The 18187-nt window shown below is 38.6% G+C and overlaps 1 protein-coding gene across 2 annotated transcripts; it reads left to right on the top strand.

The window, feature by feature from the left end:
* Positions 1 to 709: 709 nt before the first annotated feature.
* Positions 710 to 17570, top strand: LOC110162895 (arfaptin-2-like). Of its 2 annotated transcripts, XM_020927810.2 has the most exons (10): positions 710 to 953; positions 1059 to 1167; positions 4358 to 4466; positions 5960 to 6022; positions 10174 to 10257; positions 10412 to 10515; positions 11333 to 11554; positions 12145 to 12302; positions 12406 to 12580; positions 13886 to 17570. In XM_020927810.2, the coding sequence occupies exons 2-10, from the start codon at positions 1069 to 1071 to the stop codon at positions 14039 to 14041; spliced, it is 1170 nt and encodes a 389-aa protein (XP_020783469.1). In that variant the 5' UTR covers positions 710 to 953; positions 1059 to 1068; the 3' UTR covers positions 14042 to 17570. The 2 variants fall into 2 exon arrangements, with proteins under 2 accessions (XP_020783469.1, XP_055003984.1); XM_055148009.1 differs by lacking the exon at positions 5960 to 6022.
* Positions 17571 to 18187: the final 617 nt, after the last annotated feature.

Genomic DNA, 18187 nt, shown 5'->3' on the forward strand with positions numbered 1-18187 from the left:
TAATTAACACTAAGGGAGTTAAATTAACACTAGTGGAAGTTGAATTAACACTAGAAGAAGTTGAATTAACTCTAGAAGAAGTTGAATTAAGTTCAACCATAACAACTCTGGGAAATAACCCCAACTCAAACCCCCATTTAACTTTCAAATAGATATCATACGAAATAATACGTTTTGTGTTTTAAAAAAAAGAAAAGAAAAACTCAATCCTGAATTTTTACCCTACAACTGTGTAGCTGTGTAGGCTACTGTTACTTCAATAAAAGTATTACTCAAGTAGGAGTAAAAGTGCTGCTAGAAAGTATAATTTCTTTAAAAAGTAACAATAACAGAGCACTATCCGTCTCTGATAGATTTATAGGCTAATTAACTTTTAATTAGTGAGCGTTTTCTGAGCTCAGTGGGTTCGATTTGTTTATGAGCAAACGCCGCCATCTTGTGGAGAACCGCGGTAGAGCGTCATCTCGGTCTACGTCAGCGCTGCACGACGTGGAAGATGGAGCGGGGCTACGTTTCAAGGTATTACGTTTCACAATAAAAGCGTACACTAACTTAAACCTATCTTAACACAATTACTCTCACATAATATCTACTAAAATAACATATAAATAAACAAAATGATTACGTATTGTTCGTTTTGGAGTTTGTATATTCTTAAAAACGCCATAAAACATGTCACGAGTTTTTATTTTGAAGGGAGACTGTCTAAGCTGCTGGCTGGATGGATGCAGGGATTTTCAGTCTCATTTTTATGGAAGAAAACATGAAACGTGGAATGTTTTTACCTTCTAACCATGGATCAAACGTTTAACTGGACAAAATGAACCAACACGCCGCGTAAACCTTTAGCGTTTCGCATTTTTTCATACATAACATAGCGGTTTTTGGATCTACGAGCGGGGGTAGGTAAGAGAGGCTGCTGCTAGCTGTCAGTAAGCAGCCACATCAGCAAGGTTAGCACTCCGCTCATACATTTACTATCTTTTATAACATTTGCATAATATTTTACTGTTTTTATGTGTTTATTTTTTATTTTGCTAATACCTATCTTTTTGCAGAAATTGCATCATGGCTGACAGTATTATGAGTAAAGCTGCAACCATGGAGATCCCCATTAACAGCAACGGAGACACAGGAAGCTTGCCAGAGGATGACAGCCTAGAACAGGTTTGTAAAAGCTATAATACTTCATGCAACCTCTTTATATTGTGATTAAATTTGCGTTAAGTCTATGCAACAACAGTTTTTTTCATTTATTTAATCTTTATTGCTTTGTCAGGGGTGCAAGTGTTACCTAACCTAACCCAGGCCTGCATCATTCTGTGCTATAATCATAGTTGCAGATGTAACTTAAAACTCACAAAGGGACGGGGTCAAATAAATAACGGTTACGCGATATCTTCCATAAAAAGCAGAGAAATGTGGTCTCGGAATAGTATTTTTGACTGTCATCATCGATTCATGCATTTGTAGAAAGTAATGGATGTTTTTTGTTATAGATTCTGCTGCTTTAGAGTAGAATAAATGCTTTAAAATGCTTAAATTGCAAGACTTGTTTAGGGTCAATCAAAAATCAATATCGCAGTAAGCAAATCGCAAAGACTGCACTTTCCCCAAACAATAAAATATCTTATTTTGTCTTCTTCTGCATAAAAAAACAGCGCTTTTTGTCAATTCGAATGTGACCTTTGAAGAGTCCTATTGCTAAAACATAAATCATAAATCTAACCGCAATGCTCGTTAGAAAAACTGCAGTTAGACATTTTTCCAGAATTGTGTAGCCCTTACTCTGTAATTGAAATAGATTAAACTGTTTTTCTTTTTGCAAAATAAATCGTGGAAAAATTCAACCCCAAAAACGTGATTGTTGTCAGCTGAATGGACTTAAAATGAATCAAGCTTTATTTCAGACTCCATTGGGGTTTATATAGAACATTTAAAAACAGACAGAAGACAAACAAAACAGTAATAATGATTGTGGAGCCAATTTCTAACAAATAATGCTAAAATTCAACATTTGTGAGTCATAAATTTGGAGATTTCTTTCAAAAAAAATGCTCCCAGAGTTGAATAGGTCCCTGTTCTTCTTCTGACATTTTCATCTTGTATTTCGTGTTTGTAAATACTGTAGTAATAATTATGAATCATTTGTAAGAGTTTGGCTATGACTTCACTATTACACGATTTTGAGTAGTACTGAACTGTAGGGAGTAGTCTGTTTAAACTGCCGTGGGCCATGACTGAATTACCATGGGTGTGACAGCATCTGAGAACTAAACCAAATAAGTTTACAGTTTCTTTGTTTGTATTGTGCAGTGTTCCTCGTGCACACAAAGGCTATTTTATCTACAGTAGCAACAAAAGAACACTTTAAAAACACGCTATGTAATTTTTCAAAAATTGTGGCCTCTCAGTTTTTGATTGATTTTATTTAATAGTTTTCCTGTCACTGTCGCACTGCTGTTTGGAGCTACAGCTTCTGTAGCTTCCTAAGGCGGAGGGTCAGCTATTTGCTTGTCTCCATGGAGATGTTATTTCTTTGCCTGGAATGTTTGCAGTAGGGCTCGTATCAGTTAATGTGATGATACAGTATCGATATCATGGGCTGCTGTATCGATATATTGTCAAGAGTATTTTTTTTACAAAATTATTTTGTTACAGCACTACAGTTTTGTTGATTGTTTAGTGGAAGAAAACTCGTTTTCACATTTGACATTTTCACAGTTTTGATGATTAAAATGGGTGTGTTTCATATTCACTTTGGACAAGACGTGGTTTAACAAAGTATCAACTTTTAGTATCACAGACATGATTTAGCCTTTATTTTTTATTGAACCATATTGAATAAATTTGAAATATATCATATGGAAGTCAAAAGTGCACTGTATCGAGATAAGTATCGTAAGCATCTGCAAGCTTCTTAATGATACCCTGCCCTACCCCACAGTAGTGCATTAAAAATTTGTTCCATTACATGTGTTTTATAGCTCTAAAATGCCTTTAAAAACATGAATTCTTACCACGTGCAGGCTTGCTTCTCCATAGATCCAACCATTAACCTGTCTCATTAACCATTGTGATTACCAACTTTATTTCCGTACTGTGGAATAAGGTAGTAAAACAGTAATATCTCCATGGAGACCAGTCAGCAGACCCTCCAGCGGAAACGTTACATAGTGCACCTTCACAGTAAAGTTCATTTCAAATCAGTAAAGTTAACCCCTTTTTTGTCCAAGGCATTTTTAAAGCCTTAGGAAAAAATTTTATGAGATAATTTTCTTGCTGGAGCTTGTGCCTTGAGATCTTGCCCCATCCCTGTTAAGAATTTATTTTTTCAATTTACTATTTACCAATAAAAGCACCAGCAACTGAATATATGTAAGATAAATCCATTTAAAGGGGAAGTATTACGTAAAATTGTCGTTGCTGTTGTTGTTTTCAACCTTCCTACCATGTTTTAACGCTGTTCCCTCATCAAAAACATGCCTGAAGAGAAGTTTTAGATGTCATCCATGCATGTTTGAGTAATGTAGTGATCTCCCCTTGGCCCTATTCAAACCCTCCTTATGGTTGGCAGTACAATTCTATTCATTGTTCTGCCCACAAGCCTAAGCCACCCACGCTCCCACACACGACGATTCTCCATAAATATACAAAAACATGATACAAAACTGTACACAACAACTTGAAAAACCTGATGTGATGTGCAGTAGTTTTATTAGTGACCGTGATTAGTGATTAGCTGATTGTATTGTGATAGTGCTCTGAAGGGGGAGCGCGTTTTTAGTCAATACAGCATTTTCAAAACAATAAAAGGTAACATGGTGATCTAAATATGTTGTATGTTAGCAGTTAATACCACGTAGAAGTAAAATACCCCGTCTTTAATGCAATGCAATCACATCTCCATGAACAAAAATGACATACTAGAACTTACAAACATTTTTGCCAGTAAGTTCTATTTTATTCTTTTTTTTAATTTCCTAGTTATAGAGACGGGCCCTGCAACTGTTACAGTTTTAAATGTGATTACAGTATTTGCTGCAATCATTTAAAAGTGGTGTTAAATGCTATTAAACGTAAGTCAATCATGTAGTATTTTTAAGAAAGAATTAAGTAGTATTGTTGAGAAAGAAGATACTTATTCCTACAAAAATTTGTACTGAAAATAGATTCGAACATACATTTATTATGAAAACAAACACAAAATCAGACAAACAGGACATAATTGTAATAACTTTTTGGATTTTTTAAAAATAATCAGATCTCTTATATATCAGAACTATTATAAGACCACGTTTTTCTTTTTTTTTATCGTGATCTTCTTCCATATTTGTTGTTATTGTCTCCCCCTCAGGACTTGCAGCAGGTGATGGTGTCTGGGCCCAACCTGAATGAAACCAGCATCGTGTCCGGAGGCTACGGGGGACCAGCAGGGGGCATCATCCCCACCAGCAGCATTAAAGGTACGACTGTGCACCTGCTCCGTCTGTGGCCGCGTCTCGTTTCTGTTTCCTCGATTCCTCTCGTCGATACTCCATTTTTCAGCTGTCAATGAAATGCGTCATATTAAGTGGTGTCCCAAAGAAAACCACAGAAGGAAGGAGTAAACATGAGGGAGGCTTCAGAAGGCAGACGTCAGATAAAATAATCAAACATTATTGGTCTCAGTGATGAGTTTAGATCCTCTCTCCTCGCTTTGTCTCCTCTGTGGTGGGACTTCCTCACCCATTTCCAGCAGAATAAAGGAGAGGAATCAAGGAGAAGGAAGCGAGGAAAGAGAAATGAGACACGGCCCAAGTCTGTGTGAGCCACTGTCCTCCAGGTCACTCAGTACTGCCCCCTCTGCCCTGGCATCACCGTGCCACTACAGCAGGCTACACTCACTCAACTTTTATATTAGGTTACCATCGTTTTATCTTGCAAACTTGTGTTTTCTGCTGATTTGAGGCACAGTGAAGAACTTTGGTCATAGCAGCTGTTTCCTTCTCGATACAAAGGTCATCTTGGGCTTAAATTGAAGCTCATAAACTTCGGGAGTTTTTCATGTACATTTGAGGCAGTGATATATGTAATAAAATGCTTGAAAATGATCACTTTTGATTGCAATTTGTCATGCAGACATTTTTTTTGTCTTTTGGGGGATGTTGAGGGTGATATTTGACAGTAGAAAGGGAGCAAGCCTCAGAATAGTTTTCTGCTAGTTTCCCCCATCCCCCAGGATACACCATGCAAAAATTTAGGGTTATTTGACCATTTATGCAGTTACAGTACCTTAATATTTACAGTGGCATAATTTCGCCAGTAGCATTTCCTAAAAAAGAGTGTTTTTTGGGCCCTGAGACCAAATGGGGCCGAGTTGGGGTTGGTTCCGCTCAACTTGTGATGGCCCATGATATAAGATAACAGGAAATAATAGTGACAAAAAGGTAGCAAAAACATCCTGAGGAGTAGACCTGACTCCCAGCCATATATGTACCATCATCATTTGTTTCATCATATTGTCAGTTTTAAGTGAGTTGATCTAATTTAGTCGTACATAGAGACATGCACATCCAATAAAAGTTGCGACCACATGCTGGGTCCCAAGACAAAAACTGTGCAAAAGAAAAAGCAGATCTGCTCTGCAGTTTTTTGGAGCTCTCGAATTTTTATTTTAATGTCATTAAAAGTGAAATTACATCATGTTGGTGTCACGAAAATAGAAATTTGGGAGCTATTGCTGTTTATTTAAGAAAGAAAGAAAAGAAAGAAAGAAAGAAAGAAGGAAAGATTAAAATCACCTTAACTATTATTTCATACCATACTAATACTGTTTGGTTTCCAGCTTGTGCTCCTGTGGAGACTGTTCAGAGCTCCTTTGTCCATCTGCTCTGAGCTCCATCTGATCTCACACACACATTTAAACCATGTTCATTTCACTTTTTCACATTGTGCCTCAAACCTCCATATCTCCCAGGACCTGCCGTTCACTACAACCCCGAGTATCTGGAGCGGAGGCGGGGCCCTGCTCCTGCACCAGGTGGCAGTATACAGGCTGTGTTCACCCAATATCAAGATAATCTATAGGTGGAGGGTAGGAGAAAAGAGTCCATGATAGAATTTGTTGTTTAATTTTTTTGTTTAACGGTCTACACTATTTTCTGATCTGTGTTATAATGTTGTTTCCTCATCACAAACAGACCTTGAGTTGTGTTTTGTTTCATTCACACATGTTTAACTCACAAATCCTGCGTATTTAGGCTGAGTTCTGCTCTCAAACGGGAAGACCACATTGTGATGTCATTTGGTAATACAGGAAGTGCTCCACTGTGTTTTAAACTCCACACACCTTCACTAGAAATATATGGATAATTTCAGACCTGGAATTGCCAATCTCTACTGAACTAAAGGTAAAAGGAGCTGAAAACTACTGCTTCGTGACATCACAGGGTGGAACAGAGCATTTTGAGCTTGGGAGATGTAGACAGACCGATAAAGGTTTACTTAAACATGTGTGAATGAAACAAAACACAACTCGAGGTCTGTTTTTGATGAGGTAACATCAGTATAACATGACTTAAATTAACTTAACTTCAATTTTGTGTAATATAGGACCTTTAATTGTCTCTAGTAACAGAGGTGGGGACTTGCAAGTCGTGACTTGGACTCGAGTCAGACTTGAGTCACTATTGTCAGGACTTGAGACTTGACTTGATAAAATAGACAAAGACTTGGGACTCGACTCAGACTTGAAGCTCAGTGACTTGAGAAGACTTGATACTTAGACTAGTTGACAAATTAACTATTATTAAGAGCTCTTAAATCTTAATTCTTTCCGTTTTGATCATAATAATTTGCACTCTTGTCAAGGCACTTAAAAAGGAAAAATTAACATTTCTACAACTCCTATATAAATACTCATATATAAATATACCAAGACTGTTTAAGTACAATTTAGTTTAAACATTATATTAACTGCAAAAATCTGTGATGTATTTGGTACTTTGGTTTAAAGACTTGAAATGACTTGAAGCTCAAAGCAGACGACTTGGACTTGACTTGGACTTATGGGCCAGAGACACGAGACTCGACTTGGACTTGCCTGTATATGACTTGGGACTTGACTCGGACTTGAGGTCAAAGACTTGAGACTTACTTGAGACTTGCAAAACGACGACTTGGACCCACCTCTGTCTAGTGCACAGAAAAGTACAACTATATTTAAAATATTCTAAAATAATTTGTACTTTTTATGTCCTTTTAAAAGCATTGATAGCTGATGTGTATAGAAAAGAGTATCTTAGGTTTTTTTTTTTTTATCTATATATGTTTTATTTTTTATTATAATACAAACAACATTGACAAAAACAGTATATAAGAGAAACATGACAGTTAAAAGAAAATTAAATACAGTTTTGCAAGACCTTATGACCATTATGTCACATGATTTATATAGTAGATTTTTTTACCTAATCACTAACATAAAACTATTAAGTATTTGTTAAGCATTTTATAGACATTTCAATGTTGACCCTGCCCTCCATCTGCAATCTTGACATCTCTTAGTCAGAATGTGAACACAACCCAAGAGTCTAACTAAACAATCCTACTCTTCCTTAAAGGTGCATTGTGTAAGTTTTCCGGTGGAGGGTCTGTTAAATGCTTTTCTCCATGGACAGGCAGAGCAGTATCCATAGAAACAAGCAGGTGACAAACCCTACACCAGAAAAGTTACACAATGCACCTTTAAGATCTTGGACTGCGCTGTAATTGGCATTTCGGTTTGGCTTGCACAAAGGGGCTGGATGCAATTTTGCTTGTAATTTTTATTCCTGATATTTCCTGATATTGAATTGAAAATAATTCTAATAATAATTAATAATCTTTGTAGGAGTGGACTAACAGGATATGCTGCACTGACTGCGTTTGTGATAAAGAAATGTCTCTAAATCTTTTTTCAGTGTTTTAAATGTAAACTGTGACTGCTGTTCGAGGGCTGAGAATCAAAAGTGATGATTAAGCAATATTTTCTTTTCATTAGCAAAATAATATGTAACGATATCCAAATCTCTCTGTACGATATTATGACGATACGCATCTCACCGTACGATATTTATTACGATATTTTGGAAAGGTTAATATAATTGTAGATTGTAGAAATGGGACAAGACACAATTTCCACAAGACGAGACGAGAAACGAGATTGGGTCCATGAGAACGAGACAAGATATGATTTTAAAATAATTCCTAATCTATAAATTTCATGATTCAGTTTCCAATTTTGATCTTGCAATTTTTATTTATTTGATTTCATATTTTTGTTTACACTTTAGTACTGCTCTTTGGAATTGGAAGCGATCCAACTCATCAATAAGTAATTATTTTTTGTCCAATGTAAATAATAAACACGAGATAATTTTTCTCTTGTGTGCACGATCTTGTAACAATTTTGTACCATCCCTAGTAGATATTTTTTGCTTTTAAAGTACCTTTACAAGATTTTGGTGCAAATTATTCCTGTCATAATCCCAAGAATTCAAGTAAAAAACACATTTCTTCATGTTGTCTGCACTGAAATGAATCATGGGATATGTAGTTCTCTATATTTATTAACTGTTGCTACTATAAAACAAGGCATTTAAGCAAAGAACCTTGTAATTTGATATATTGTGACAGCTCTCTATATTATTGTGTCATGTTTGACGATACGATATTACAATATTTCGGTTAAAGGTTGTATAGAGGATTTTTTTAAGGGAAGTGAAATAGAGCGACAGTCCTTTTTCAAATGTTGTGCATGTGTGACACCACCTCTTTACTATAGAAATCACGCTTGTTTACATCCAGTGCACGTTCAGAATTACTGTTGAAGTGACCTGTCGAGAAATATTTTAGCGACCGACGCGTCAGTTTTTAGACCCTTCATCTTCGTCAGCTGCGCCATCACTGAATCTCCAAGAATCACCTCAGTTTGTCTTCGCTCCTTTTCCCCTTCTCTTCTTCTTTCAGCCACCTCAAAAACCGACTTTCTTTTGCGGCGAACTGGTCGTCGAGTCTCATCCGCGATCGCAACAAACTCTGTGTGAATTGCGAGCAAGCTACAGTTTGAAAAAGCCTCTAAGAACCGCTGCATAAAGCACATAATCCCCGTGCGCTGTCGAGTCAGTTACACTAGAAATGTAGGGAGTTTGATTGACAACCTAACAGCCAATAGAAAATGAGGTAGCCTTGTTTTCTATTGGCTGATGTTTATCTGGCCTCACTACATCCACAATTGACAGATTTTCATTGTTTTGTTTTTTTGGTCATTATAATTACAAGACTGCTGCATCTTTCAATGACAATTTGAAACTAAAAATATCAGTGAAAGATGACAATTTCACTGACAATTTGAAACAAAAAAAATCCTCCATACAACCTTTAATGTTACATCCCTAGCAGACAGTATGTAACGCTATTTTTTTCCCTGGAATGTTCTACAATAGGGCACTAGAAAGTAGAGAGAAGTAGGTGATATCACATTTTCAGCAAAAAGCCTGTGGTAGATTGTTTAATGCCATGCTGTGGAACATTCCAGGCCAAGTAACGCCATCCCCATTGAGACGCAGGTGATGGCCCTCCAAAAGTTGCTCAAAGTGCGAAATTGCGTTTTTTCTACCATGTTATAATGTTCACTCGTCAAAAACATGCCCGAAGAGGATTTAGACGTCATCCATGCATGTTTAAGTAATCTAGTGATCTATCCTGGGCCCTGTTCGAGCACTCATTACTGTTAATAGAAGTCTGTCCAACTTTTGATGCGGTGTTTTCGGCGAATATAGCATTTTCACAACAATAAAAGGTAACGTGGTGATCTAAATATGTTACGTCTTGGCAATTAATACAACATTACCTATTTCAAATCTAAAAAGACTTGTTAGTGCCATAGAATTGTCGTAAAAGTTTCTGTAAAAATTCTCTAAACTGTAACACCATCACACTATTTTGATTCTCATCCCTGGGCATATTTCACTCAACGTGTAATCTTTATTTTTAATCCTGTACTGTACTCGGCATGAACCAGGCTGCATGGTGGATTAACATGCACTCATATACTCACTGCATTGTCTCACATTCTTCATTATTATTTCTTTTTTTTTACACCATATTTTCCATCTCTTCATACTTTTGTCATTACCGTCCTCATTCCAGACATCCGCATGAAATCCCGGGGAGTTAATTTAGCCAACAGCCAGTCCACTGATCGAATGGCCCATCAGAGAGAAGCCCAGCCAGGTACCTCCATTTTCATCATATTACATTACTCTGTCACTGGTCATTATTTCTCACCTGTTCTTCTGTGGTAATAGCCTTTTGTGTGATTTGAAATGGGACTGTCACTGGTACACTGCAGACGAGATGAGGACACTTGTATTGTCTTGTCTTACAGGATCGTCCAATCACAACTCGGGGAATTCGACGGAGGAGCTGACCAGAGGAGTGGCCGTCGAGAAGCTGGACAGTGTAAAGAAATGGGGCATTAACACGTACAAGGTAACAGGCTCAGACACTTTGGTATTAGTAATGAGGATGTGTGTGTTAGGGAATAGCGTGAACTGCTTTGTAAGATGAAAAGTGCTTTGTGAAGTTACTGGGCCTAATTCATGAATGTTTTCACAGGAAACTTCTACTTTAAGAAACTCTAACACTGAGAACATTTTGTGCTGGATTCATTATGTGCTCTTAATCAAAACCAAATTCCTCTTAAATTAGAATTGCACCTCATTTACATCTGTGTTTACATACGCACATGGGCGCGCTCAGTTGGACCATATGGCACTTACTGAAATAAGTGAGAGTATTACACCTGATCATTTTTTTACCACCCATTATGTATTTTTAATAACTTACAGTCCTGAAACATTTTGGATGCATTATAGGTATAATAAAATTGTAAAAGAGCAGATTTTTTTGGCTCACGAACGCCCCTGACTGTTCGTAGGGTTTGTTCTTCCAGAAGAACATTTTCAGTTAAGATGAGAACACATTTTGTGAATGCCAAAAACATTAGAAGTATAAGTAGCAGAAGTCACGAATGAAGAATGAAGAATGAAGGAATGTGCCAGGTTTTACCTAAAATGCTGCTTTCCACTTGAACAATTTAATGTCAAATAATCATCATTGATTTTGAATCATAGGTTAGACCAGGAGTGTCCAAACTATGGCCCGGCCAAATGCTGCCAAATGCAGAACTCTTTCAAAGTATTTCTACCACTGTGACCTCAATAACATCTGATTGCATTGTGATGCGATGTCTGTGTGTCTTTGTGTCTGTGTGCGTGTGTGTGTGTGTGTGTGTGTGTGTGTGCAGTGCACCAAGCAGATGTTCTCAGAGCGCTTCGGCCGAGGCTCTCGGACAGTGGACCTGGAGCTGGAGGCTCAGATCGACCTGTTACGAGACACAAAGCTAAAGTACGAGAACATACTGAGACTAGCCACAGCCCTGAGCTCACACTTCCAGAGCATGGTGCAGACCCAGCAGGCTCTCGGAGACACCTTCACCGACCTCAGCCAGAAGTCCCCCGAGCTACAGGTGCCACACTGCTCTTTACCGAGGCATAGCAATGTTTAGATAGTTATAAAGACAATGATGTTTGCACATCTGAAAGCATTTGTAAGCACCATATGTGATAGTGTATTTAACAATATTTATCAAGGTTTCTGATGAATTGATAGGATTTATATATTTATATATGATTAATATGCAGGTGCTGGGGTTTAGGTTGTGACCATTCAGATCAGAGAGAGGCATTTTAGGTTTAAACCAGCTGGATTTCAGCACTGAAACTTGCAATGCAAATGAAAGACCATGAAGCTCACTCTGCTTTCTGATTGGATAATCGCACTGAGAAGCAAAACACCAAATTATAAAATAAACAACTCGGCCATGTTGTCCATTGTTTTTGTAATTGCCTTACAGTTGTTATCAGTAAAAGTTATGTTTGATTTAAACATGTTTGTATCTGGAGACACAGATGTGTCATGTTTATGACATTTATGATTAAAATCTTACATACGGTTCTTTTAAACTAACCCATGAACTCATGCACTACATTTATTTAAATTCTCTATATGAAGAGTATTAAAGAAATATCCTCTGTCTGTCTGTGTGTGTGTTCTCAGGATGAGTTTGGGTACAACGCAGAGACTCAGAAGTTGCTGTGTAAGAACGGAGAGTCTCTGCTGGGGGCCATCAGCTTCTTTGTGTCCAGTGTGGACACTCTGGTCAACAAGACCATGGAGGACACGCTCATGACCATCAAGCTCTATGAGAACGCACGGTAAGGCTCTGTATGAGTATGCTCAGAGAGGAGCAGGATCAGACACCTATCTATCTGTGCATTCATCCATCCATCTGTCTCTGTGTCTCTGTGTCTTGTTCAGGCTGGAGTTTGATGCGTACCGGTCTGACCTGGAGGAGCTGAGCCTGGGCCCTCGAGACGCTGCCTCTATGGTCCGGATCGAGATGGCCCAGCACGAGTACCAGCACTACAGGGACAAGTACGAGAGGCTGCGCAGCGACGTCACCATCAAACTCAAGTTCCTCGAGGAAAACAAGGTTGGTCCCATATTTCTGTGTTAGACCGGATGTCCATTTCACGGTTCTGGACAGCAGAGATGACAGATTTATGATCATGGTATAAATCTTGAGTCTGAATCTAAATGGCGGGGCGTGGGTGTCAGAGTGAGACAGGGCCACAGATTAAATGTAGAGCTGTCATACGACCAAAGACGAGCTGCCGCTGACATAAACCATGTGAGATGTTTTGGAGTCTTGGTCTCAGAGTGAACACTCCTCTCACTGCGTCTGCGATCAATCTTTGTCCCCATCAGTAAACACAAATGCTCCTCAGGAACAGCAGAAATGCTTCATTGTGAACAGGCCCATTTCTCCCTTTTTTTCCTTTCATTTAGTAACTTTTGCAAACAGGAAAATAGTGGTCGCATGCAGCTCTAGCCTCAGATAACCATTGTAATTAGGGAGGCGTTACCACACGGAGCCTGGAGGATTTTGTTCATAGTCAGATCGAGTGCACCAACGCACAGTGGGCATGTGATTTAAATTCCTCACATTGTCTAGTGTAACATCCAACATTTTTCTCCAATAAACGTGTGCGAAAAATCTGTGGTTTTCAGATTATAGAGTGTGATGGTGTGATACTCTCAGATGGAGGCAAGAGACAGTTTTTCCTATTGATTACTTTGTTCTTTACCATGAAATATCCAATAGGCAAATTCACAAATGCTGAACCTGATCATTTTAATTACTGACGAGACCCAAAAATTCAGTGTATTACAACAGAAATCTGCATTTAAACAATATTCATATTACCTGCTATCCAGGCTGGCAGCACCTAGTGCCTCCACTAAATTTAATTTACCCTCCAGTGACTAGGTCAGGAATCAGAATACACTAGACGGTTTAGAAGAATCACGGAAGTTGTAGACCGCGCCCCGGCCAATTAGAAGAGCTGTGAAGCCATGATGTCAAACTCAAGCGCCTGTCTGGGTCCCTTTTGTGGAGCAACACAACAGTTAACAAAGCGATCGAGATGGATGTAGACGAAGACAGACATTCTGTGTTGGCAACGATTCCCGAGATCGAGGATTTAAAGCCGAAACAAAGAGAATGTTTGGTGAATTTTATCAAGGGGAAAGACGTTATTGCCCTTCTTCCTGCAGGATTTGGTGCATTACATACGTCACGACCAAATAGCAGCGATTGGTTAAATATAAAAAAGTACCCACCTACCGTCGAGTGAACGAATCCTAATGCTGCAAGGTCAGACTGATGAATCAGGCTTCTGAAACCCAGCAGTAGAAAGACAAAAGTGATAATGTGCTGTTCTTGTGTGTTGTGCAGGTGAAGGTGATGCACAAGCAGCTCCTCCTCTTCCACAACGCCATCTCAGCGTACTTTGCAGGAAACCAGCAGCAGCTGGAACAAACTCTCATACAGTTCAACGTGAAGCTAAAGCCCCCGGGCTCAGACAAACCGTCCTGGCTGGAGGAACAGTGAACCGGGAAGAACCGACCAGAAGAGAGAGGAGAGTACTACAGGAGGAGGGAGGGTACGACAGAAGGAGAAGGAGACAGAGTACTACAGGAGGAGAGAGACCAACACAACACCAATCCCATGTTTGATAAGTTGTACCACCTATATAACATTATGGACAACACTTTTATTTGTATTTAAAGGCGCTGTACCTGATTTTCACTCGTCAGTCTGCTAGAAAATCAATTCTTGTTGGACTAAAAGCATGCTGATCATGCTGCTGATCAACTAAAAAGAGAGCATGGTAAAAGCTCACCAAACTCACTCACAACACTACACCTGCAGGGGGAGTTCCTGCTAAATCTGCTATTTATTTTGCACAGAAAAAAGTACTTGGAAACCATGTATTTATATAAAAACAGATTATTGAATCATGAATTTAATCTTCTTTTTTTTTTTTTAAATAAATCCCCCAAAATACAAAATCTTCGCCCACCTCACTCTCCTCTCGTAATCTAAATAAAATGACTCAGACACCATGGACCCAATGACTAAAAGCCCACAGCCCGAAAAAACTGTTTAATTTCCAACAGTTTTTAGTGGGCCAAAGTTATTCCTCACTTACTTTATGCCTTCTAACCACTCATTCGTGAGTTTATAAGCACTTTTCACAATTTGTAGAGGCCAGTGTGGAGGTTTTCCTTCTTATTTCCCGACAATTAAATGCTTAATATCTTACTACAGCACACTGCAAACTTATTTTGACCCCAAGAGCTGCTTATCCAATATATCTGTACTGCAGTGAGACTAATTTTGCTCGAAAACATGTGACAAAAATCGGGTACAGTGCCTTTACGTTTAGAACCTTTTGCTTTTCTTTAGGCAGCACAATCGTCGTTTCTTCAGCTGTTACTTCTGTACAAAGCCACTGTTGTGAATATATCCCACGGCAGGTTTGCACACACTTTATTTTGTGTTTTATGTTTATGTCTGAAGCATATTCACTTTATCATGTCGATCACTAATACAAATCTACAAAGCTGGAACGCTTCGCCCGCTGCAGTGTGACGACACTGCAGTTCAGAGGCTATTTTCCTAATGACCCGAGCTTCTTAAAGTATCATTCCTACTGATTATGTCCAAACTTATAAGGGCAAATTAAAGGAACTGTATGTAGTCCATTATTTTATATTTTTTAAAAAGGTACTACAATTGCCAGTTGTTGATACGATACATACCTTGATACATGGGCCACAATACACTTTATCCAAACAGTGATCTTTTGATTCAATACGATTCAATATGATATATTTCACATCGATGCAATACGGTTCAGTGAAAAAAAGGCTAAATCATGGCTGTGATACTAAAAGTTTACCAAGTCCACTAAATTTATGCAAAATTATTATGAAAAACACCAATTTTACTCATCAAAACAGTGAAAATGTCTACACTTTTGTAGCTTTTACGCAAAATAATTTGGTAAAATGTACCAAAAATGACTCATGGTGATATATCGGTACAGCAGCCCACAATATCGATACTGTATTATCAAATTAAACGATACGATATATCGCTATTTCAATGTTTTTGCACAGCCCTAGTTGCCAGAGTCTTCACCTGCAGATAAAGGACACATCCAAGTGTTTCTTAATATCCACCTTATTCGGGAAGTTGCCGTGGGCGCCACCGTCATCATTTGGGGTTGTATTATTTTGTATGGGGTCGATCTTGACAGTAAATAAGTTCAATATGGACTTTTTTTACCGTTTTAAAGCCCTACAGAGAATCGGTGCAGTGTGACTTGTTGGTGTAGTCAGGCTGGCGCCACCTAGTGCCTCCCCTCAATTTCATTTTTCTCCAGCGACTAGGTCAGGAATCAGAATACACTAGACGGTTTGCAAGAACCCCAGAAGTTGCAGACTGCGCACCGGCCAATCAGCGAAGAGCTGTGAAGCCATGACGTCAAACTCAAGCGCCTGTCTGGGTCCCTTTTGTGGAACAGCACAACAGTAAACAAAGCGGTCGAGGTGGATGTAGACAAAGACAGACATTCTGTGTTGGCAACGATTCCCGACATCAAGGATTTAAAGTTGGAACAAAGAGAATGTTTGGTGAATTTTATCAAGTGGAAAGACATTATTACCCTTCTTTCTACGGGATTTGGCGCATTACATACGTCACAACCAAATAACAGTGTTTGGTTAAATAAAAAAAGTGCCTGCCTACCGTCGAGCAAACGAATCGTAATGCTGAAGTGAAATCCGCTGATGAATCAGGCTATTGTTGGTGCACATGAACACTGAACATTTTACACAAATGAACCCGACTTTATGTCATATTTAAGATGCAAAATGTTTCCCAAATTCTCCATTGACATGAATGGGATCCTTGTTTAACCAGAACTAACACCACAACAACAACAAAAAAACACAGCTCAGGAGCATTTAGAGGCAAAAGTGGACGGGAGAGAATAAGGTGGATATGGACACACCATGCCTCATGTGAAAGCTCAGAACCTCTAGAATTCCCTCCAGGAGCTACAGAGGCTGCACTAGCACTGATTCAGGATTGACTGTAGGTTCTGGGGTTTAGGTAGTGACAATTCAGATCAGAGAGAGGCATTTTAGGTTGAAACCGGCTGGATTTCTCCACCGAAACTGGCAACCCAAATGAGAGACTTGTGTGAGGCTCATTCTGCTTTCTGATTGGATAATTGTCTTGAACCAAAACACCAAATTGTACCATAAATGATGTAAAATAATGTTTCTATAATTAAACATAAATCAGCAAATCAGTTGTTATCAGTAAAAGTTATATTGGATTTGAACATGTATCTGGTTTATGAAATTTACAGTCAAAATCTTACATACAGTTCCTTTAAGATAATATTTCTTTCCATTTTACAATCTTTGGTACTCCGCTTTGTAGAAACCAACTGTTTACAGACACACACGTTCAGACAAAAACACGTATTTATTGTCTTACGTTCATTTGTTATTTAATCAGTACATATTCAGCAGATTTGTTTTGAACAATCCCACACGCTCCATGGTTTTATCCTTATTTTTCTATTGTCCCTGTACAGACGGTAGTGTAACCATGCTCACAGAGGCGTGCCCAGTGGTAGCAATAGGAACTAGTCTGACAATAATAGTTGAAACTTGACAGGTTTTTGTAAAGCGAATACTAACTTTTTGAGATGTTATGACCGAGCATGCGCCAGTAGAGGGCAGCAGCGAACAGCCTAAACCACAGTTCGCTGAGTGGGCCTTTTTTTTTTTTTTTTTAAAACAAACTCGGTTATAAATACTTTCACCATATCGATATTTGAACCTCAGATAATGTCAGTAAGTTATGATTTGATCCTAACTGTAACATAGCATCTCTTTTGGTACATTTTAAGTTGTATTCTTCTGCTGTTGTCTTGTTCCTGCATTTTCAATAAAATCAGCTGGATGTAATAATGAAGTCGGTCTGTTTGTCACGCCCAGTAAAATATTTATGTAGAGCTTTTCTACCTTCAAGGCACTTTACATCTTGACCCACTCACACGTTCAGACACGCAGTTTAGGCAGACACGCAGGTTTGTGGTGTGTTAAGTGTCTTGCCCAAGGACACAACAGCAGTATTCATCTGTACGAGCTGGAATGACACGTCCAACCTGTGGGCCGGTGGATCTGACCGACGAGGACGAGCAGTCTGTTGTTCATCTTGTTTGTTTTCTTTTATAAATAAGGCAAAAAAAAAGTTTTAAATGGTATTGTGGCCTTGTTAAAGATCTCAGAAACTCAGCAAATTCGGGCCTGGTCAGTACTTGGATGGGAGACCGCTGGGAAAATCAGGTGCCACAAAAAGATTGTCATTATGTCCTTAGGCAAGACACTTTACCCACGTTGCCTAGTAAGAAAGTGGTGTGTGTGTGTGTGTGTGTGTGTGTGTGAGTGATGGTGGTGGTCGGACGGGGGAATGGCGCCGATTGGCTTCAGTGAGTCTGCCCCATGGCCTCCACCAGCGTCTTTGTGACAAATGTCTGTGAAACGTGCTATTTAAATTTAAATTTAAAAAACGTACTTAATTTAATTTATATTTTGTTTATTTATTTCATTCATAAAATATAAAAGACATCGAGAGTGTCACAACATCAGACATACAAAAAATGAATGAAAA

This window comes from Boleophthalmus pectinirostris, unplaced genomic scaffold (assembly GCF_026225935.1).
Source record: "Boleophthalmus pectinirostris isolate CB_2022bp ecotype Guang Dong unplaced genomic scaffold, ASM2622593v1 HiC_scaffold_9, whole genome shotgun sequence".
In the NCBI taxonomy this organism is placed as follows: domain Eukaryota; kingdom Metazoa; phylum Chordata; class Actinopteri; order Gobiiformes; family Gobiidae; genus Boleophthalmus; species Boleophthalmus pectinirostris.

Excerpts from the sequence above, each read along its gene's own strand:
- LOC110162895 (XM_020927810.2), top strand. The coding sequence starts at position 1,069 with ATGGCTGACAGTATTATGAGTAAAGCTGCAACCATGGAGATCCCCATT. Across the intron at positions 4,467-5,959 it reads CCCCACCAGCAGCATTAAAG|GACCTGCCGTTCACTACAAC; the intron begins GTACGACTGTGC and ends CATATCTCCCAG. Across the intron at positions 10,516-11,332 it reads GGGGCATTAACACGTACAAG|TGCACCAAGCAGATGTTCTC; the intron begins GTAACAGGCTCA and ends GTGTGTGTGCAG.